At 40.1% G+C, this 19,418-nt stretch overlaps 1 protein-coding gene across 1 annotated transcript; it reads left to right on the top strand.

Annotated features, from left to right (window-relative positions):
- Positions 1-354: 354 nt before the first annotated feature.
- LOC311047931 (uncharacterized protein) lies at positions 355-5,305 on the top strand (the record flags this gene model as incomplete). Its single annotated transcript, XM_084060883.1, has 4 exons — positions 355-401; positions 3,140-3,242; positions 4,067-5,140; positions 5,250-5,305. Exons 2-4 carry the CDS (start codon positions 3,173-3,175, stop codon positions 5,303-5,305), a joined length of 1,200 nt encoding a protein of 399 aa, XP_083917009.1. The 5' UTR covers positions 355-401; positions 3,140-3,172.
- Positions 5,306-19,418: the final 14,113 nt, after the last annotated feature.

The raw sequence follows: 19,418 nt of genomic DNA, 5'->3' as shown, positions 1-19,418 counted from the left end.
CTAAACTGGGAGACTCATTAAGCACTGATGAGCTTTAAGATGAGATCCCCATGCACCCAAATCATGATGACAATATATTGTCATCATGATTTGGTTCTAACAACACAAATCTGGTGTATATCGGTCTGTCTACACCAGATTTGTGTTGTTAGAATGTCTCCAAAAAAAAAATCTTCCAAGTATTGACATTTTGTTTCAAGATGTTTTGAAAATAGCAGATCTACAAGCTCACAATGCATCACGACGCGACGCCTTGTGTGCTCATGTAGTCGCTTCTTTTGGGCTTGTTTTCCCCAGACCTGGTTGCTTATTTCTCTCACAAAATCCGACAAGTCGTGGCAACACTGGCAGTCTCCCACGGCAGCAGCTGCGTTCATAGTTGAACGTTCTCCTTATTTCAGGTCAGATTCCTCTTGTGTCACTTAATAACTAACGTTTATATTGTAGCTCACACAATAAGATAAGATAACAATAGGTCTTAGGAGAGTGTGTTAGCATAGCTATGGTTCACATGACGCTCGTTAAGCTGACAGTCATGTTTCTGGGCTAGTGTTAGCATAGCTAGCAAAGCAAAAAAGCAAAGCAAAGCTGCTAACGCTAGGGTTAGCATAGCTGCTAACGCTAGTCCTAGCAAGCAAGAGCTATATACAGATGACCGTCTTCATCTAGCTGTAGAATACAACTCTCGTAGACGTATTTATGATTCTGACGTTTTCAATCTACGATAGTTGTAGGGTTCACGCCCCATGGAGACATGGACTTTCTGCACTATGCCCAGCAAAGTACTCCAAACGTGTACACATGGAAAATAAATGTGCTTACCCCAAAGCCCCAAATGTTAACTACTTCTACGGGGTAGTAGTTTAATGTAATAATCCATATCTTTCAATAAAGAAGTGTTTTATTGCCGTCTGTGGCCGATTCTGTCGGAAGTTCCCAATGGGCGGTAGTGACGGGTAGTGAGGGGGCGCATCCGCTGAAACCCGGAATTACACTAAATGTAAACAGGAAGTAAACGAGGGTGAAGAAATGGCGTTCGGCCACAGACGGCATTAAAACACTTCTTTATTGAAAGATATGGATTATTACATTAAACTACTACCCCGTAGAAGTAGTTAACATTTAGGGCTTTGAGGTAAGCACCTTTATTTTCAATGTGTACATGTTTGGAGTACTTTGCGGGGCATAGTGCAGAAAGTCCATGTCTCCATGGGGCGTGAACCCTACAACTCTTCTAGATTGAAAACGTCAGAATCATAAATACGTCTACGAGGGTTGTATACTACAGCTAGATGAAGACGGTCCTATATACAGCTAGTCTTCATCCAAGGCTTTGCAAGAGCAGATGTGTTGTTGTTGTTGTTGTTGTTGATGTTGGAATGTGTTGTGGAACCTCATGATCATTTTACACCATGTTGTTAACCGACGGCTAATTTAGAATGCATGCATCTATTCACATTTACAGAAGCGGAGCTAAATGCTAAAAGTAGAGGAGGCTAACCTCCATGAATTGAGTACAAAGGACCCCAATGGAAACAAGCCATAGGCTTTCTTGGGTTTTAAATCCAGACCTTGTATTGAACTGTACTTTCCTGTGTCTTTTAAAGTATTCAATCAATCAACCAATCAACCCTTAATACCGGGCAGAATACCAAAGAGAGTGTGTGTGTGTGTGTGTGTGTGTGTGTGTGTGTGTGTGTGTGTGTGTGTGTGTGTGTGTGTGTGTGTGTGTGTGTGTGTGTGTGTGTGTGTGTGTGTGTGTGTGTGTGTGTGTGTGTGTGTGTGTTCTCTATGGCAGTGGTTCTCAACTTGTGGGTCAGGACCCACAAGTGGTTCTCCATATGATTTTGGGGGGTCCCCAGATAATTGTGAAGTGACAATTTAAGGACTTTTAAGACCTTTTTTTATACCAAAAATACCATTACTGTATCAAAAGTCATCAACAAACTACACTATTTAAAAACTGGTCAAACATTGGCCAAAATTGCCAAATAATATAAGAAAGACGCAAACAGTGTGAAATTTCAAATTTCACAATTGTGAAAATAGCCGAGGTTCTATGGGAACCTCCATGATCTACCATGTGTATGAAACTCAACAGAGCACGGTGAAACCTGAAGTTGTGTCCCTGATGTTATTGTTCCATGTCCACCATATGTTTGCAAATGATATTAGACCTTAAACTGCCATTGAATTGAAAGTGTGTGTGTGTGTTATCCTGTGTTTGTGCTGTGCGACTCAGGCATGTGTGGCAATCAGTGTTGCCAGGTCTGCTTATTATAAGCGACATTGGGCTTATTTTCATGTAATGTCGCTTGTAGATATTCATAGTTGCGGGTTGCTTTTGTTTGGGCTTGTTACTGAAGTGTAGTTGCTTATTTGGGCTTGCTTTCAAGAGGTGAGATCTTCAAGGCAACAACGCGTCGAGGCGTGACGCGTTGTTGGCTTGTAGATCGGTTCTCCTAATTTGTGCCTAATTTGTGACGTAAGTGACGTCAGACCACTTCCGGTGCTTCTGGAATATTATTGCTTAATATTTAAGTTTCATATAAACTGTACATCGTGGCAATGGTGGAAAAGAAGATGGTTGCCAAGCCAGAGCCATGAGCGATTTTTGTAGCAAGTTGGGAGAGAATTGGACAACTGCTTGGCTCTAATCTAGTAGTCCGTACGCAGAAATACAGGCTGCCGGACCGGGCCTCAATAATTGTAGCAAGATGGGATGCATGGCAGCAGAAACATTAAGAACAGATGGGCTACTTACACCTTATTTACTTAAGACCATTGTTTGCATTGCAGGAGTCCATCTTTTGATAAATGTATTTCCTTGTGTAATCTTAAATTAAGTGTGATTGCTTCTCTAATATATAAATCCCACGATCTTTGAACCCAAGATTCATATTTTGGAAAGTTGACTTCAAATCGTTATTTTTGACACCACTGCTGGATCTCCAGTAATTATTTTGTTTGTTTTAAACTTTGTGTTTATTTAGCAATTTCAGCACATTAGACGTAAGAACATCATTTCATCATATCATTACATCATTCTTTTGTTTTTCTCCCCCTAAAAGGACATCCTTTCATCATATCATTGTTTGTTTTTTGGTATTAAAGTCATTATTCAATTTGTTCATTTCAGACCCAGTGTGTGGAGTCCAGACTGCAGGTGAAGATGAACTCTCCAGACTCAGCCAGGGACATTTCTATTAAACAGGAGGAACCTGAAGACCACCCACACCTCAGTACGTATTTTAACTATACGATAATCTTTGCAAAAACTGTGACGATTATAATATCCGGATATTATTAGACTTTTTGTGTTACCCTTTTTTACTGTACCTCTGTGCTATTCACATTTTTGACTAATAAAGTATTAAATCAATCAATCAATCAATCAATCAATGACTCAATCAATATGCATAGGCATCATTACATATGCAATACAAAAGAAAAACTGCACCACATTGTACATTTTTGGTTTCCAAAAACATTTGAGGTGGGAAATAGTGCAGTAACACTTGATTCGGCACTGCCTTGTTGCAGTGACAGTGTACAACGTAACGTTTGGATCACATACTTTAAATCAAATTATGTACGCTGTGTGACTGTTGTAAACATTGAGCGTGAAAACTCAGTTGTGATTGCCTCAGAGTCACCCAGCCTGTTTCACTGGAAATTAGGTTAAAATATGGTTGCAAAAAGCCATTTCAGCTGGTCTTTAAGTGGTCAACAACATTCAAATAAGTATATCTTCTTCAACTATTTCCCGATTTCAGTCCATGGCACTTCACTAGAAAGCTTACAGGCTGCACTTTAGTACATTGTGCTGCAAGTCATGGTCATGTTTCAGTCTCTTACAGATTATTAGATGTTCTTGGCCTACTGGCAGCATACAAACAAACAGTGGTTTGTTAAATTAGCCCCAGACACAGACGGATTCTTATTTAGTAACTGTTTGGTCAGTCTTAGTAGATATTAGCTTTGTACATGGAACATGGAAGATGGAACAATAGATTTACATTTTAAGAATCCAGTGTTGACTATCATGTTATTTTTCTGCTCCTAGCCATCCTGCACATGGTTGTGTGTAAAGAGGAGGTTTCTCCTAAACAGGAGAGGAGCCCCAGTCTGCTCCAGGAGGAACCAGAGCCTCCAAAGATTAAAGAGGAACAGAAAGAGCTACTTCAAAGACCAGAGGACCCTGTTGGGTCAATGTTGACATTACTAGCAGTGAAAGCTGAAGTTGATGAAGACATCACTTCACACTGCTCTGAAGTTGAAGTTAAGCTTGAATCTGACACTGAAGTCGCTGAAGACAGTGATGATTGGGGGGAGACATTTGCGGGTGTCCACACTGGAGAAAAACCTTTCCACTGTGAACATTGCGACAATAGTTTCACACGGTCTGAAAACTTGAAGAGACACCAGTATGTCCACACCGGAGAAAAATGTTTCCACTGTGAACATTGCGACAAGAGTTTCATTACGCCATCTGAACTGAAGAGACATAAGTGTATCCGTACTGGAGGAAAAAAAATCCACTGTAAACATTGTAACAAGAGTTTCATTACGCCATCTGACCTGAAGAGACATAAGCGTATCCACACTGAAGAAAAACCTTTCCACTGTAAACATTGTAACAAGAGTTTCATTACGCCATCTGACCTGAAGAGACACAAGCGTATCCACACTGGAGAAAAACCTTTCCACTGTAAACATTGTAACAAGAGTTTCTTTACACCATCTGACCTGAAGAGACACAAGCGTATCCACACTGGAGAAAAACCTTTTCAATGTAATCGGTGTGACAAATGTTTCAGTGTGTCAAGTAGCCTGAAGAATCATCAGCTTGTCCACACTGGAGAAAAACCTTTCCACTGTGAACATTGCGACAATAGTTTCACACGGTCTGAAAACTTGAAGAGACACCAATATATCCACACTGGAGAAAAACCTTTCCACTGTGAACATTGCGACAAAAGTTTCTTTATGCCATTTGAACTGAAGAGACATAAGCGTATCCACACTGGAGAAAAACCTTTTCAATGTAATCGGTGTGACAAAAGTTTCAGTGTGTCAAGTAGCCTGAAGAGTCATCAGCGTGTCCATGTCTGGAGAAAACCTTTCCAATGTAAACATTGTGACAAGAGTTTCTTTACGCCATTTGAACTGAAGAGACATAAGCGTATCCACACTGGAGAAAAACCTTTTCAATGTAATCAGTGTGACAAATGTTTCAATGTGTCAAGTTCCCTCGAGAGACACCAGCGTATCCATACTAGAGAAAAAAACCTTCCTACTGTAAACATTGTAACAACATTTTCAATACCACAGGTGACCTGAAAAAACATCAGCTTATCCACACTGGAGAGAAACCTTTCCACCCTACATAATGTGATAGGAGTTTCAGTAGGTCAGGTGACCTGGAGAGACACCAGCGTATCCACACTGGAGAGAAACCTTTCCACTGTAAACAACATCTCCACGATTACACAAAGTGTCTATGTAGATCGGCTAGTTAAACTATTTTAACTCTCAATGTTTGTAAACAGCACAGAGACCAGGGAGAGATAATGCATGGGCTGCTGGAATTTGTGAGCAAAAATAGAAATAGTGAAAAGAGTAAAATATCAAAACTTTATAAAATATTGCAAGAAATTAGGGTAAAAGAGGATAATACCAAAGATAATTGGGGAAAAAGAATTGTCAGTAACAATTTTGGATGATTATTGGAAAGAAGCATGCAAAAGACTTTTTAAGATGACACAATCCAAGTATTGGAAAGACTTTGCTTGGAAAATGAATATGAGGATTTCTGTAACAACCAAAATGTTATCAAAATATAGACCAGCAGGCAGTGCTGAATGCTGGAGGAAATGTGCAGAACTGGAAGCCAATCATACACACATTTTCTATGCACATTATTTATTTTACACATTATTTATGCCCAAAATTGAAAAGGTTTTGGGAGATTGTGAAAATAAATATTACCAATACATTTTCCTTAAGGAAACCCATACACCCAATCAATATTTGATTAGGTATTATTCCATTAGAAATATACAGGGATAAATATCTGTATACAATATTACGTATCGCTGCCGTAAACCCACCATCTATTAATAATTGGAAGATAACAGTCGAAGAGATTAAAGAGATGGAAAGAATTACTTAAAAAATGAGAAACCGTGAAGATGAATTTGAAAGAAACTGGAGTAAATGGGACTCAGAAATACAGGAAAGCAATCCCTACCCTTTTGTTTTCTTTTTTCTCTCTTATTTTACCTTCTTTATTCCACCTCCCCTTTTTATTTTTTTTGTATTATTAATTTCTATTTGTATATGTAATTAAAACAAATAAAAATGATGCAGGATGAATTAAACAAGTAAAGAGAACTTGTAAGATAATTAAATGAAATCAATAACATGTAATATACGAACCTGCAATAAAGGAAAGAAAATGAAATGTTTGTAAACAAATAAATGGTGAATATTGTAGCTGATGTAGCCTTTTTTCTTCTCGAACCTTTTACTGTACTATTTCGTTTTTCTTATTTTTCATTTTGTGACATTAAATGACATACAGATATACACTACTATGTGTATATCTGTCTGTCATTTAACACTATGATATGAGTACATGAGGACCCCATTTGAAACAAGCCATTAGGCTTTCATGGGTTTTTCAATCCTATTTAGTTGACCTTGTATTCAAACTATACTTTCATGTGCTTTTTTCTGCACACTTCTAAATAAAGTATTCATTCAATCAATCAATCAACACATTCCCTGCCATTGATGCAGATCTACATCCTTTAAATTATACTTTTTTGATATTATGTAGAGGGCGCTCTTCCCCAACTTGATCCCTTGGCTCCGAGAGAATCATAGAAGCAGAAATGACGTCATCCCAAAAATATAATTGAATAAATTAATGCATGTATTACCCTCTGTAGATCTTTTGAGGAGAGACAGACAGGTCTTTATGTTGAAGGCGATATCTTTTGAGAAAACATTTTAAAATAGTTCAATTAGCCGATCTACAAGCTCACAACGTTCCACATATATACATAATAGGAATTGCAGGATTAATATGACTGTGTGTGTGTGTGTGTGTGTGTGTGTGTGTGTGTGTGTGTGTGTGTGTGTGTGTGTGTGTGTGTGTGTTTGTGTGTTATGAGGACAGCCAGAACTACATTTTGCTAGGTCTTCAATGAGATGAGTGACACCTGGTGGTTAAATATGAACAACACAATGTTGGTTTATGACAATAAATGCCCTCTTTGCTTCTCTTTGCTCTCGTGGCAAATACATATCAGACAGGCTTGCATTCTCACACATCACCTTAAAATGTACACATTTGTACCAAGGATGTGTTGATGGTAGTTATGTCCATCTGTGATTATTATCATTTGATTATATGACGGTGACCTGTTCCTGTCGTTTCCTTGCTCTTCTCTATCTAGCCTCAAACTGGTCATAATATGTTGACAGTCTAATGCTGCGTTCACACCAAAGGAAGCTGAACACAAACAAAAAGCAGCTTCAAGGATGAGGTCTTGGTTCTCTGGGTTCTTTCTCAAAAAAGCACGCTTTTCTATTTAAGCTTTTAAAAGCTCATCAAAACATTTAAAAAGCTGATTTGCATAGAGATAACATTGAAAATATAAGCTGATTCATTGTTCGGTTTCTTTTGTGAACGCAGCTTACTCTTATCAAGGCTACTCTGTCCTTCCCTTTCCTGAAAACAACAAATGATGAACTTGTACAATAATAGCAGTGATGGAAGAAGTACTCACATGTTATACTTAAGTAAAAGTATCAATATTGCAAGGTAGAAATACTTGGTTACAAGTAAAAGTCTGGAATTCAAAAAAATCTTGAATAAAAGTACAAAGGTATTGGTATGAAAATGTACTTAAAATACCGAAAGTAGCCTGCTCGAGCAGGCTACTTTCGGTACTCTCTGCATAATGATCATTATGCAGAGTGTCCCATTTCACAAGTTTTCAAATGTATAAAATGTATGAAAATCTTTTGAAATAGCATGCTCACAACATATGGCATCGCAACGCAATGTGAGCTTGTTGATCTGCTATTTTCAAATGGCCGAAATGTATATAAGTGGTTAATGTACCCCTATGTTTTTTAAATGATCAAAATCTACAAAGAATGTAACTAGTAACTAAAGTTTGAAAATAATTGTAGTGGAGTAAAAGTACAATATATTTGCCTCTGAGATGTAGTGGAGTAGAAGTCAAACTACTGAGAACTGGAAATAATACTCCAGTAAAGTAAAAAATACCTCAAAATTGTACTTGAGTACATGTATTTAGTTACTTTACACCACTGAATAATAGAGCAAATAGAGATTTGTTCTTGTGTATTGTTGTTTGTGGCCCCGGCGGGGAGACACTAAATGTAATTTCTCTTCCAGGTCTCGAGCTGAAAAAGTTTAGAAACCCCTGCAGGGTGTTAGGCCAGACAATGGGCAGCAGTCAGTGTTGCCATGTCCGCTTTTTATAAGCGACTTTGGGCTTATTCTTCTGTGAAGTTGCGAGTTGCGTTTTTTTTTGGCCTTGTTTCTAAAGTGTAGTTGATTATTTGGACTTGTTTCACACATTTTCTAAATTATTTTAACGAGTAGTTCTCAAATACTTTCATGTGATGGACCCCCAAATTAAAATGTATTTGTCCCCAAACCCCCCCATCTGTTTTTTGCCCGTGATTTGTGTTGTTAGAATTAAAAATAAAAACCTTTTATTTCAAGATTTTTTGAAAATAGCAGATCTACAACCCACAACTCATTGCGATGCCTTGTGAGCTTGTAGACCGGCTATTTTCAAGCTACGCATACTTGATTGATTGATTGAAATTTTTATTAGGCAAAAGAATGTAAAACACACAGTTACATTTATAATGCTTTTGTCTAAAAGGTCCGGCCAAAAAAGTCCTTGCGGGCTTGTTTCCATTGGGGTCCTTGAATTAATTTCATAGACATATATAGTAGCAACCAAACAGTTCAAAAATCAACATAAGAATACAGAGGGAAAAAACAATATACCATTATGTACAAAATTACTAAGCTATGTTTGTAGTACACCTCAGTGAAGTTAGCACCCCATATGATGAAAATATGAATACAAATTGTGTCATTCTTTAGTGCTGGATTTGTGCTGCATTTTGCCGTAAATTTTAGAATTTGTAGTCACTTCTTTTGGTTTTGTTTTCCCAGACCAGTTGCTTATTTCTCTCACACAATGTGACAAGTCATGGCAACACTGCAGTCTCCCACGGCAGCAGCTGCGTTCATAGTTGAACGTTCTCCTTATTTCAGGTCAGATTCCTCTTGTGTCACTTAATAACAACGTTTATATTGTAGCTCACACAATAAGATAAGATAACAATAGGTCTTAGGAGAGTGTGTTAGCATAGCCATGGTTCACATGACGCTCGTTAAGCTGACAGTCATGTTTCTGGGCTAGTGTTAGCATAGCTGCTAACGCTAGTGTTAGCATAGCTGCTAACGCTAGTGTTAGCATAGCTGCTAACGCTAGTGTTAGTTAATGATGTCCACGATCACAATATCAGAGGCAGCTCCACAAACCTTGTCCAACCCTTTTTTGGCTCAACAAAGGGAAGTAACTCGTTCTCATGCTATTCATCAAAAATGTGGAACGCCCTACCAAAAGGAGTAAAGGAGTGTAAAACCCTACTCTCTTTCAAAACAGCCCTAAAGATACACCTTCAGGAGGCTGCAATTGGAAAATGGCCCCTGTCTAAGTCCTAACCTAACCTACCCCCCCCCCCCTCTCTCCTTCTCCTTTTGTACATATTTCTCACTCTTCATACCAGTAACCTGTAAACTGATTGTATGACATTCTATAGTAGTTGTGTATATCTGTCTGTCTCTTATATGTCATCATGATTTGTGTGCATGGGGAACTCATTTGAAACAAGCTCTGTGCTTTTATGAGTCTTCCAGTTTAGTAGACCTTGTATTGTGAATTTGTACTTCCATGTACTGTTGTTCTCATGTCTTACTAAATAAAGTACATCAATCAATCAAACGCTAGTGTTAGCATAGTTGCTAACGCTAGTGTTAGCATAGCTGCTAACGCTAGTCCTATCAAGAAAGAGCTATATATATGACCGTCTTCATCCAAGGCTTTGTAAGAGCAGATGTGTTGTTGTTGTTGTTGTTGTTGTTGTTGTTGTAATGTGTTGTGGAACCTCATGATCATTTTACAACATGTTATTAACCGACGTCTTTAGAACGCAATCAATCAAACCTTAATACCGGCTGAATATCAACGACAAAGTGTGTGTGTGTGTGTGTGTGTGTGTGTGTGTGTGTGTTTATGGCAGTGGCTCTCAACTTGGGTCAGGACCCACACATTCAAGTGCTTGTCAGGGTGGGGGGTCCCCAGTTCAAATTAGGGGTCCTTTTCTTTTTTTTTCTCTGGAAATACTAAAACGATAGAACTTGCAGGAAAACAAATTTCACCCACTTTATTACTTCTGATGTGACAATAATAAAACTGATTCTGAAGGTTGAGAACCAGGGGTCTATTTCACGAAACCTGGATTAGGGATAAACCGGGTTTAAACCGGGTTTAATCGGCTATCCTGGTTTAAATTATCCAGGAATCGGTTTCACGTTAGCTCGGCAGATTAACTTAGCCCGTAAACCTGGATATGTTTATCCATGATCCGGTTTCACGAAAGAAAATTGAAGCAATCCTGCCTTAGTTACCATGGCAATTTAGCTTTGAAGTTAGCCTGGTCCGGACCAGGCTAACAGCCAAGCTTTATTAATCCAGTGCCTTGTTCTTCAAGTTTTATGAAATAGCTGTTAGTCCAATGACTCCAATCGTAAACCAATGAGTTTTTCCATACTTATTCAATTCTTATGCGAAAATCGAAGATCTACAAGCCTGATTTGTTTTTTGTCTTATGGCGGCCGGGGGTCCACGGGGGTCTCCGCCCCCCCGTCGACCCGTGTACCCCCGTTGACCCCCGGCCCCCCGTGTACCCCTGGACCCCCATTGACCTCCGTGGACCGGGGGACCCCTCGCCGCCAAAAGGCAAGCTTTTCACTTGTAGATCTTTGATTTTAGAAATTAGAAATTATTCTAAGTGTTTATCCTACTATAATTCTAGTAACCTCTGTGCGTGCGTTTGTAGTGGTGGTGGTGGTGAAGCTACCCGGTTCTCCCCACTGGCTGGACCAATTGCTCTGATTTTGCACACAGCCATTGACCATTACCATCTGAACTTAACTGTGAAGCCCGTTTTTCAATTTCATCAAATCTCAGCTTCTTATTAGCGTTTTTGTGTCAAAGAATGTCGTCCCATAGCTGCGGCTGCCCAGCTATGGGACAAACTGCCTCCCGGGTTGCCAGATCATGTGCGCATATCCCCCCACGCGGGTATGGTCTAGTAATTATAATTCCAACATTCACTTAAACTCCTCATGTTTAAGCCTAACTGAATTATATATTTATGGACTTGTATATAAACTAGAGGTGCGGGTCGCTACGCGACCCTTCCGTCTAGTCGCTGGCGCGAGGCTCTCGTTTTCGACACGCAAACCAAAAGCGAGTGCAACAGTGTTTCGAGACGCAAACCGAAAACGAAAGCAAACTGAGAGACGGACACATTTCACCCGTTCATCTATCTATGTATTCACACAGGCTCTTGCAGGACCAGAATGTGCGGCACATTTTGATGAAGCAGCCCGCTCAGCCCAGCGAGACGGCGTTCGCTCAACTTCGCTGCGTTCAACGCTCCCAAAGAGTCAGACAGACAGTATTTGGATGGGGGCGGGGTTGCCATGTCCAGGAGTTGTAAGCGTGAAGTGGCGTGTAATTGGTTAGGGAAAGTGCGTCCACGCATGCGCAGCGCGGTGCTTTTGCATGAAGCTGGTTGCTTGGTGCTCGCGCGCAATCTGGCAACACTGATGCAACTTACATACATACAACCGTTCTCGCGCATGACTGTAGATTCCAATTGTAAGGTAGATAAAATTAAATTAATTGCATATTTTTTTTACAACTTGTGCATTTAATTTGTCGGCAATACTTTGCCAGGCTTTCTCCCTGGATCTATATTTATTGCGGCCGTGTTTCCTTTCTTGCTTATTATACATTTTACTTGTATGATTCCATGAGCTGCTGCAGTGCTGCTGTTCAGCCACAGAGAAGAATGCCACTCTGGTTTTGGGATCCATGATTGGTCAAGTTCAAGGATTCTGCTATCGACTTTCATGGTCTTTTATAGGAATACATGAACTCAAATTCAGCCTGGTTTAACGATCCTGGCTCGACAAACCGCTCCTTCTCAGCCCGGCTTGGCGTTCGTGGAACTGAATAAACCAGGCTGAACAGCGCAGACTTGTCAAACCTGGATTTGCCTTTTAAACCAGGATAATTTAATTCCGCTTTCGTGAAATAGACCCCTAGTTGTTCTAGAATCTATGGGAACCTCTGTGATCTACCACGTGAACGAAACTCCTCCTTCTGTGTGTGTGTGTGCGTATGTGTGTGGGGGTGCTCCTTCCATTCCGACATCTCGCCACTCCGACTAGTGGCTTCCGCGTGCGGTTAGGGTTAGGTATAGGGTTCGTTCACGTTGGAAAGGCGACATGTCGGAAAGGCGAAATGCACCCGTGTGTGTGTGTCTTGGCTGATGTAGCGTTTTGTATTATAGCAGTAACCCCATTTGGGACCACCGCTACCGCTCCGAGATGAGGTCCCACGCAGCTCGCTGTCGTTTGAGCAGGACATTTTTGAATATTTTCCACTATGCAAATTTCTTACCCTTTTCCGCACATTGTATCCAAAAAGTAAAGGTTTTCTGCACTACTCTCAGATGTTTTAACTTCTAGTCAGTTAGAAAAATCTAACTGACTATGAAGAAATTAGCGTTTAAATCGCTTAAAATGTCAGCCTGTGGCCATGTTTTCCCAATGTAATCCTACGGGAGCAGTAATGCGCATGCGGACAGGGGTTGACTGGCCACAGGCTGACGATTTAAACACTTGTTTCAACCCATGCCTTCGGCCTGGCGGAGACAATGAAATAGGATATAACGGTTATGGTAGTTATACAAAAATAAATATTACAACGCATTCAAAGAAAAAAATTGCAGGTATGCACATCCATAGTCTGGATGATTGTTTCTGGTCATATGCAGACGCGTTGCTAGGTCTCTACTAGGTTGGGGGCTTAGCCCCCCAGGCAACGGGCACATGCACGCCGTGACGCGCGCGCAGCATGTGCCCCTCCCCTTTTTTTGCGGATTTGGGTACTTTTCCCCCCGTTTTTTGTTACTTTATTTCGGTGTTAGGGCTAGGTTAGGGTGATAGATATGTAATTCAAAATAAATAAATAAATAAATATTTTTTTTTATTGGTGGCTTTGGATAAAACATTGGTGGCTATAGCCACCGAAGCCCCCGCCTAACGACGCCACTGGTCATATGGCCGTTTCCACTGGACACTGTGCCAACTATGACTGCATGCAGCTTCTTCCAACAGTTACAGTAAATAGTCTATAATGCACCCGGCAAGTGGTGCCCAAATGCTCCACCTTTAGGCCACTGGCACAGCCACGTTTACATGGACCTTTCTAAATCGGGTTAAAACAAGAATAAATCTGGTTTAAAATAAACCAGATTAAAAATCTCCATGTATACACCTAAATAAACCCGATCAAGCCCAACCTGATTAAAATTCTAATCAGGTGCAGAGGGGTGGTCTAGACCTTTTTACAACCCGATCAAAAGGACATTTCGTCCATGTATACACCTTAACCTGATTAGTATCTGATTCTGTTCTTTCTGCGCATGCTTCCTGGCCATTTATTGGGGCACTTTTTTATTTTTGCAACTATACATTTGTGATGTTTCACTACATTATTTATTTTATATAGGCAATTTTTCTATTATATATAGGCAATCTATAAATGCGCGGAATATATGTGTAGGCTACGTGAGCGCATGTGTGTGCTCGCCGCGTGCGCTTGTGCGAGTCCCATGACTCCCGTCTCGATTGAGAACCGTCCGGCCGAACAACTAGAAACTCATATGCATAATTGCTGAGGACCCAAGGGAGACATGATGTAATTGTTTTTACTTCATGGAATACATGGGCATAGATTCTATCAGTCAAATGATTTGTGGGATAAAATGCACTGCCTTGATTCTGATGCGTCCTCTTCGTTTTAATAGCATCTACAGTATATCAGATATTTGTTGATTGGCCCCTGCTTTTGTTAATGCTGCATGGATTGGAGACAAGGCAATATTCCGGAGTCTGACGTCTGTATAAAATAATAATCGCGAGTCGCAACACACATAATTGGAGCTTTGACTTGACTTGATCTGGAGCCATAAATCCCTCAACCAGTCCACATCACTTTGGGAATGATTGCAACCTCATGCAAAGGTTTTGCTTCCAAGATCATTAATTTCCAAAAGGACAACTTTATCGCATTTATGCAAAATAAATATGTGACATTATTCATATAATGTCATAAAGTCCGGGACATCCGGAACATTCCCGTAGTGCGTTCACGCTCACCAGGTCAGGCACACAACAAGATCAAGCGTGCGGTCGCCATGCAAACCTGTTGTTATTAATCAGAGGAGAGAGAGAGAGAGAGAGAGAGAGAGAGAGAGAGAGAGAGAGAGAGAGAGAGAGAGAGAGAGAGAGAGAGAGAGAGAGAGAGAGAGAGAGAGAGAGGTGTGCGCCGTGCGGATGCGATACGATTCTACCGTGTCCGCGACTGGACTTGGCATTACCCTGTCCTGTCTATACTTTCCTGCAGTGGTGCAAAAAGTACTCAAATTGTTTACTTAAAGGGTTAGTTCAGATTTTTTGAGTATTTTCTGTAGGAAATACTTACCATTAATGTAGTGGTTGCAAAGGTATTAATTGATTGCCCGAGTCCCGTGGTCAGAGTTATGGTCCATTTCTGATAAATATGAATGTAGTTCCGGTAGATTAGTAGATTTGGTGGGGGGCGCTCATTAAAAATAAATACATTAAAAAAACTAGCGTCATTTGTATTGTTGACCTATTTCTACCATATAGAGCAGGTTTAGTTCAATTTCGACCCCTCTGTCACATGGTACTAATGTTTGTGTCATATATTTTGTGCGCGAGTAGGCTGCCGCGGCGCAGTGATTCTGGACACAAACATTATTACCATGTGACAGAGGGGTCGAAATTGAACTAAACCTGCTCTATATGGTAGAAATAGGTCAACTATACAAATGATGCTAGTTTTTTTTATGTATTTATTTTTAATGAGCGGCCCCCACCAAATCTACTAATCTACCGGAACTACTTCATATTTATCAGAAACGGACCATAACTCTGACTACGGGACTCGGGCAATCAATTAATACCTTTGCAACCACTACATTAATGGTAAGTATTTCCTACAGAAAATACTCAAAACATCTGAACTAACCCTTTAAGTAAAAGTTTCAATAGTGCAATGCAGAAATAAATATAAATAAATATACTTAACATACCAAAAGTAAAAGTACTAGTTATGCAGTCTAAAATGTGTAAAAGTCTTTTAAAAATAGCAGATCTACAAGCTCACAACTCGTTGCATCGATGCGTTGTGAGCTTGTAGAAACTTTGGTCAAATAACCAAAGTTTAAATAGGGCTGAAGTGATAAATGTATCTTTTGTAATAATAATCAAAATCTACAAAGTAACTATAACTAAAGTTTTCAAATAATTGTAGTGGAGTAAAAGTACAATTTGCCTATCAGATGTAGTGGAGTAGAAGTAAAAGTATAGAAAAATGGAAATACTCCAGTAAACTAAAGATTCCTCAGATTTGTACTAAAGTACAGTACTTGAGTAAATGTACTTAGTTACTTTACACCACTGCTTTCCCGTGCGTCTTTGACCAACCATCCACAGTACCCCACACACACACACACACACACACACACACACACACACACACACACACACACACACACACACACACACACACACACACACACACACACACACACACACACCCTGGGTAGACCTACAGTATGTCTGCTATTGAGCTGGCCAGTAACTTTTTGAAAATGTCTTCTTTGTTGTGATCTAATGAACAACCCAGGACGATATGCCATCATAAATAGCCTAAGAAACCACCAGCACAATATCCTATATCCTTCTGCAGATAATCTATGGGACTGGGGTATGGGAATATAAGAAAATAGGCCATTTTAGAAGTAGCCTAAATATTAGTTAACTACACTATACGGCTCCGAGATGAGGTTCTATGTCGAGGTCTCCCAGAATCGGTTGAACGGCCACAAAGGCTCCGCTGTTTACCCTTTTATCTACATCGTATCCAAAAACTAATTCCAAAGCACACGGATGTTTAAGGTTTGGTCGGGCACAAAATATTTTAGGTCGGGGACGAAACTACCCGTTTAAATCGCTTATTTAGTCAGCCTGTGGCCATGTTAAAATATTTTGTGCCCGACCAAACCTTAAACATCTGTGCGCTCTGGAATCTACCATTAGTTTTTGGATACGATGTAGATAAAAGGGTGAACAACGGAGCCTTTGCGGCCGTCAACCGATTCTGGGAGACCTCGACATAGAACCTCATCTCAGAGCTGTATAGCGGAGTGAGAGGTTCTTAATGGAGCTAGTTATTATCGTGAATGCACTTGTCTATTGGCGCGAATATGTAGGCCTATTGTTAATAGGCTAGGGCTGGCTATGTGCATATGTATTATATATAATATATATTATATATATTATAATTATTATTATTAGTATTATTATAATATATTGTTACTAATGGATACAGGGAAATGTAAACACTTGATCCAAAACCTTCAATCGGGTTTATTTTAATCAGATTGGAAGAAAATTGTCCATGTAAACGTGGCTAAGATGTCTCAAAGTCTAATGGACAGATTGCTATGAAACTTGCTCTGCACATGCATGCTCCCTGGAAGATGAACCCTAACCGAGTGTCCCCATGACCTATCTCCTAGCGCCACTGTCAAGCCACAATAGTTACTTTCCACACAAGGTTGGGGCTGCTAATTGGTGTCGTAGATTAGAAGGAGTAGAAAGCGGGCCTCACATCTAGCGTTCACATCACATCTAGCGTCCACATCACAGCTACGTTGCACCAGTGATCCAACTGATATAGCCATTATGGAGATCGCTATCTGTCAGTCCTTGTCCCTTTTATGGGCATATATGGAGATCTCTGTATCTGTCAGCGCGTGCCCCACACACACACACACACACACACACACTGAATAAGCAAGGTAAGGAGCGCAATATCTCAGCAAGTAAAGGAAATAAGGCAACATCATTAAATAATCAGCTGTTGCTCGAGGCAGGCGTTTTCGCGTGGCGTCGCTTGTGTAAAAGTCCAGTGATGTTTATTGCGTGGTCCCATGGCTGCTGTGTTCAGAGAACAACAGGGTGCGGTGAAACCTTTAGTTGTGTCTGTGATGTTATTGTTCCATGTCCACCATATGTTTGCACATGATATTAGACCTTCAAGTTAAACTGCCATTGATTTGAAAGTATGTGTGTGTGTGTGTGTGTGTGTGTGTGTGTGTGTGTGTGTGTGTGTGTGTGTGTGTGTGTGTGTGTGTGTGTGTGTGTGTGTGTTGTGCGACTCAGGCGTTTGTGCAGTAGAAGCCTAAGGCGGCATAATCAGTGTTGCCAGGTCTGCTTATTATAAGCGACTTTGGGCTTATTTTCCTGTAACGTCTTGTAAATATTCATAGACATTCATATTCATAGTTGCATTTGTTTGGGCTTACTGAGATGTAGTGGCTTATTTGGGCTTGCTTTCAAGTGGCGAGATCTTCAAGACAACGCGTCAAGGCACGCCACGTTGTTTGTTTATCTCCAAATGTGTGACGTTAATGACGTCGGACCACTTCCGTTGCTTCTGGAATATTATTGCTTAATAATGGCATTTCATATAAACTCTACATCGTGCAATGTACGCGAAGGTGGAAAAGAAGATGGTTGCCAAGCCAGAGCAATTTTTGAAGCAAGTTGGGAGAGAATTTGACAACTGCTTGGCTCTAATATAGTAGTCCGTACGCAGAAATACAGGTTGCCTGACCGGGCTTAAATTATTGTAGCAAGATGGGATGCATGGCAGCAGAAACATTAAGAACAGATGGGCTGCTTTCACCTTATTTACTTAAAATCATTGTTTGCATTGCAGGAGTCCATCTTTTGATACGTTTATTTCCTTGTGTAATCTTAAATGAAGTGTGATTGCTTCTCTAATATATAAATCCCACAATCTTTGAACCCAAGATTCATATTTTGGAAAGTTGACTTATTTTTCATTTTTTACACCACTGCTGGGTCTCCAGTAATTAAAGTCATTATTGAATTTGTTCATTTCAGACCCAGTGTGTGACTGTGTGGAGTCCAGACTGCAGGTGAAGATGAACTCTCCAGACTCAGCCAGGGACATTTCTATTAAACAGGAGGAACCTGAAGACCACCCACACCTCAGTACGTGTTTTAACTATATGATAATCTTGGCAGAAAATATGACAATTATAATATCCGGATATTATAAGTCCCCAGGACCTTTTGTGTTATCCTTTTGGCCTAAATGTTTTACTACAGTAAACACTCCATCAATATGCATAGGCATAATTAAATATGCAATACAAAAGAAATGCACCACATTGTACATTTTTAGTTTCCAAAGACATTTAAGGTGGAAAACTCAGTTGTGATTGCCTCAGAGCCTCCTATCCCGTTCCATTGGAAATTAGGTTAAAACATGGTTGCAAAAAGCCATTTCAGCTGGTCTTTAACTGGTTAACAACATTCAAATAAGTATATCTTCTTCAACTATTTCCAGATTTCAGTGCATGGCACTTCACTAGAAAGCTTACAGGCTGCACTTTAGTACATTGTGCTGCAAGTCATGGTCATGTTTCAGTCTCTTACAGATTATTAGATGTTCTTGGCCTACTGGCAGCATACAAAAGAAATTTGGCACTGATCGGTACAGTGGTTTGTTAAATTAGCCCCAGACACAGATGGATTCTTATTTAATAACTGTTTGGTCAGTCTTAGTAGATAATAGCTTTGTACATGGAACATGGAAGATAGAAAAATAGATTTACATTTTAGGAATCCAGTGTTGACTATCATGTTATTTTTCTGCTCCTAGCCATCCTGCACATGGTTGTGTGTAAAGAGGAGGTTTCTCCTAAACAGGAGAGGAGCCCCAGTCTGCTCCAGGAAGAACCAGAGCCTCCAAAGATTAAAGAGGAACAGGAAGAGCTACTTCAAAGACCAGAGGACCCTGTTGGGTCAATGACATCACTAACAGTGAAAGATGAAGTTGAAGTTGATTCACACTGCTCTGAAGTTGAAG

Source organism: Gymnoscopelus microlampas, assembly GCF_963454915.1.
Source record: "Gymnoscopelus microlampas genome assembly, chromosome: 6".
Taxonomy (NCBI): domain Eukaryota; kingdom Metazoa; phylum Chordata; class Actinopteri; order Myctophiformes; family Myctophidae; genus Gymnoscopelus; species Gymnoscopelus microlampas.
This window is presented reverse-complemented; position numbering and strand designations above follow the sequence as displayed.